The 4738-nt window shown below is 39.9% G+C and overlaps 1 protein-coding gene across 11 annotated transcripts in view; it reads right to left on the bottom strand.

Moving 5' to 3' along the window:
• LRCH3 (leucine-rich repeats and calponin homology (CH) domain containing 3) overlaps positions 1 to 4738 on the bottom strand; it is a 109350-nt gene that overhangs the window by 68496 nt on the left and 36116 nt on the right. For all 11 annotated transcript variants that reach the window (XM_014545275.1, XM_014545280.1, XM_005873142.2 and 8 more), the window contains exon 4: positions 3229 to 3334. In XM_014545275.1, coding sequence (XP_014400761.1) covers positions 3229 to 3334 — 106 coding nt within the window. The remainder of the gene's footprint in view (positions 1 to 3228; positions 3335 to 4738) is intronic.

The raw sequence follows: 4738 nt of genomic DNA on the forward strand, positions 1-4738 counted from the left end.
GACCCTTTCACAGGGGTCGCCTAAGACCATCGGAAAACACATATATAATTACATATTGTTTTTGTGATTAATCACTATGCTTTAATTATGTTCAATTTGTAACAATGAAAATACATCCTGCATATCAGATATTTACATTACGATTCATAACAGTAGCAAAATTACAGTTATGAAGTAGCAACGAAAATAATTTTATAGTTGGGGGTCACCACAACATGAGGAACTGTATTAAAGGGTCGCAGCATTAGGAAGGTTGAGAACTACTGTGAGTGTCTAGGAAATCCCACAATGCGTCTGCCACCAGAACTACGATTCCCAGCATTCCTGGTGTTCCCCTTGCTCTGGGCTTCCACTTCTGGCCAGGGGCTGCCACCAGAACCACGATTCCCAGAATTCCTGGTGCTCCCCACACTCGGTTTTCGTTTCCAGTCCTGGGGCTGCAGAAACACAAAGGACTGGGAACTTCAGCCACCCACTGGCGGGGCTGACAGGACCGGACACTTCAGTGGCGTCCCCGGGACCCAGGTTGCTCGGCGCCTGCGCGGGTAGGCTTGGAGCAGCCAGGGGGGGTGGGAACGCCCACGGCCACTAGGTGCCTGCATGCGTGTCCCGCCCCGCCCCCTGGCCGCTCAGCGTGTGTGCTTTGCCCACAGGCCTACCCCGCCCCCGGCTGCTTGGTGCCTGCACGGGTAGGCCTGGTGTGGCCAGGAATCGTTTCAGGACTGTGGCTGCTCTGGGACTACGCATGGGCCTACAGGCTCAGAGAGGCTTGGGTCCCGAGGACGCCTGTCCCCGGGATCCAGGCCACTTGGTGCCAGCGTGCTCGCAAGCAGCCGCCCTGCCCCCAGCTGCTTGACGCCTGTGTATGCAAATTAACCTGCCACCTTTGTTGGGTTAATTTGCATACTCACTCCTGATTGGCTGGTGGGTGTCTCAAAGGTACAGTCAATTTGCATCTTTCTCTTTTATTAGTGTAGATGACTTCTTGATATTATTTGCTAAAAATTATAATTAGTTAAAATCAAAATGGCAACATAACAAAGGATACAATATTTTATCTACTGAATTATGTTAGAGACCACCTAATTAACATGAACTTCTACACTAACTTGGAATCAACTTTTCTGGCCATCTCAGTTTAACTGAATATGCTGAGGTTACAAGATAAACTGATTTAAAAAAAAAAATTTTTGAAACTATTTGTTAAGCCCTAGCCGGTTTGGCTCAGTTGTTAAGTTCACAATTTTCTTGGTAATATGCATTCAAAATATGACATAGGAACATATTAGATGATAAAACTATTAAATTGCAGTTGTCATCTGAAACCTCAAATTTCCATTTTCACTAAAACCCACTGTTTCCATTAATTGATTTCACATTAAGGCAGTATTATTACAGACTTATTTAGTAAGCCTTTAAAGATCAACCATAGTAGATGGGTCCTGAGTTGAGGGGTAATCCTAGATAAAAATTTGGGGTTATAAGGCCCTGGGTCATGACTTTGGTCAGTTCTGCTGAGGCCTTCATTCACATTCCAGAGGTGATAGAAAGCAGAACTAGGAAAAAATGAAGGCTCTGAAGATACAAGGTTGAAAGGTAACTGGACAAATCTAGTGAGAGGAAAGATAAGCAGGATTTTGGGGTAGTGTGGTTGCAGTAAGTGTATTAAATTGGACTGGCAAGTCAATTTTGGAGATGCTTACTTGGGATCCAAAATGACAAAGCTACACTAGTATGTTAGAACTAAATTTCATACTGCTGTGTAATATTTAATATCCAGTAAATATACTGGATCAAATGGTGTAAACATTTGGATTATACAGTAAAGCAAAAGTATCATTAGTTAATTCAATATTTACTATACACTAGAAGTCATTTTTTTTAATATATTTTATTAATTTTTTACAGAGAGGAAGGGCGAGAGATAGAGTTAGAAACATTGATGAGAGAGAAACATCGATCAGCTGCCTCCTGCACATCTCCTACTGGGGATGTGCCCGCAACCCAGGTACATGCCCTTGACTGGAATCGAACCTGGGACCTTTCAGTCCGCAGGCTGACGCTCTATCCACTGAGCCAAACCGGTTTCGGCTAGAAGTCATTTTTGTCAAAGAATCTAGAGAATCACTGTCATACAAATACCTTCTGAACATTCCTTATCTTTTTGATATGCATTCTGAAATGTTTACAGATGAATTTCTGTAAGTCATTTCAAATTAATCTAAAGGATAAAGTAAGGAAAAGTAGATGGGCATACAGATGAAACAATAATTGCCATGAGCTGATGACTACTATAGCTGGGTGATTCATTGTGCTCTCTCACTTATATATGGGAAATTTTCCATAATAAAATTAAATATCTGATCTAATAAATTAATGATTCTCCTTATTTTCACTTTCTTTTATAGCTTCTCCTTTCATGAATTTGTATTTTTAAAAGATTGCTGCCCTGACCGGTTTGGCTCAGTGTATAGAGCGTCGGCCTGCGGACTGAAAGGTCCCAGGTTCAATTCCGGTCAAGGGCATGTACCTTGGTTGCGGGCACATCCCCAGTAGGGGGCATGCAGGAGGCAGCTGATCAATGTTTCTCTCTCATCGATGTTTCTGACTCTCTATTCCTCTCCCTTCCTCTTTGTAAAAAATCAATAAGATATATTTTTTAAAAAAAGAATGCTAATTACACTAATTTGTTTAATCATTTTTATCATTCAAATACATACACCAGAGCTTATAGTCAGTCTCCTATTGCAGTCTCTCACTCTATTCATTATTCACTCTTCTATACATCATCTCCAAGTGGTTAATTAGCCTCTATCTGAACATTTCCAGTGAAGAATAAAGTTATTAAGTTCAAGTAAAGTCCATTTTTAAGTCAGAGCTAATTACAGGAATGTTTTTCGTTTTACTAAACTATCTCCTATCAAAAATGTTATATGTGCTCCCAAGTAGTTATGCTTACTGAAACTTCAAGTGACCCAACCCTGAGTCATCAATTACATCAGTTGACAGGATTTAAAAATACAATCACTGGTCAACAGTTCTTGGAACTTATCACCGAAGAGTCTACCTTTTAAAATTCACAATGGAAGAGATAACATATTAAGTAAACCATTACATCTCAAACATTGGCTGTAACTCCATACATTTTTGTCTTACGCCCATCAGTCTCAGCGATCTTTAAAGTAAAAAGATAAATAATGATAAAACAATTTTTTCACAGTTTTTTACCTTCTGGCAAACGTACTAAGTGATTTCTTCTGAGGTTGAGGTCTCTCAAGGCCTCCAAATTACCAATTTGAGAAGGTATTGTTTGAATTTCATTGCAGCTCACGTCCTATTTCAAAAAGATACAAAATAATTATTTTAAAATTCCAAACTTGCCTGCTTTAAACTATCTGTAAAATGAGGTTGGACAAGATACTTGCAGTCCCTCCTGGTTATAAAAAAAATTATGATTCTGTGTCCAAGAATAATCCCATAGTTTGTAATAGCATTTAATTATAAAAATGTAGTCTTCTGACTGATTCTATACATTTTACATATATCTACATTAATTTTATGAGAATTAAAATGAAATGATTTAACAAGTAAGTAAGCACAGAATATCAGATCAATAAAAATGCAGGTGAAAAGGTAAAAAAGGAAAAAGTATAAATGCATCGATGTAGGGCAATATTTTATTTTATATTGTTCTAATAAAGCTAGAAGAAAAAAATGATAAAAGTTATGATAAAATTATTTGAAAGAATATCCTATTTTCTTTTTTTTAATAAATATATTTTTATTGATTTCAGAGAGGAAAGGAGGGGGAGAGAGAGTTAGAAACATGAATGCTAAAAGAGAATCACTGATTGGTTGCCTTTGTCTCCTGCACGCTCCACACTGGGGATTGAGCCCACAACCCTGGTTGTTGCCCTTGACTGAAATTGAACCTGGGACCCTTCAGTCCACAGGCCGACGCTCTTCCCACTGAGTCAAACCAGTTAGGGCAAATCATTTACTCGTAAGTGTCCTTGGTTTAGGGGAGATAGGATTTACTAGATGGCTCCAAACTGCTATTTAACCATCACAGTTTCCCTATTCCACTTGCTGGCTTACTGGCCTGTGTTATTTCTGATACAGAATTTTTTGACTGGATCCTGGATTCTTTGTCCGCCAGAGTCGAAGAATGAGCCCACAACAGAAGATGGTATAGCAAAGGTGGAGATTTATTGAAGAACAAGTACAGACTCCCACGTGGGGAGGGGAAAAGAGTCCCACAGAACGAACTCCCACGTGGGGAGGGGGAAAGGGTCCCCCTATTTTCAAGCCCTGGCAAGCTAGCTCAGTTGGTTAGAGCATCATCCTGATATGCCAAGGTTGCAGGATCGATCCCTAGTCAGGGCACATACAGAAAGTGTAAGTGGAACAACAAAGCAATCTCTCTCTCTCTTTCTCTCTCTCTCTCTCTCTCTCAAATCAATTTAAAAAATAAAAAATTCCACATAAACTTTTAAAAACCCTATTTTTAAAATACCAGTTCAGGGAGAAACCAAGATGGCGGCATAGGTAAACACCGGAGATTGCTGCCTTGCACAACCACTTCAAAAATACAACTAAAAGACAGAATGGACATCATCCAGAACCACAGTAAGGCTGGCTGAGTGGAAATTCTACAACTAGAAGGAAAGAGAAAAGCATACCGAGACTCAGAGGAGGCGCAGTGCGGAAGTAAAATACTAAGGTGCGGAGGTGCATG

This window comes from Myotis brandtii, unplaced genomic scaffold (genome assembly GCF_000412655.1).
Source record: "Myotis brandtii unplaced genomic scaffold, ASM41265v1 scaffold4, whole genome shotgun sequence".
Lineage (NCBI taxonomy): Eukaryota > Metazoa > Chordata > Mammalia > Chiroptera > Vespertilionidae > Myotis > Myotis brandtii.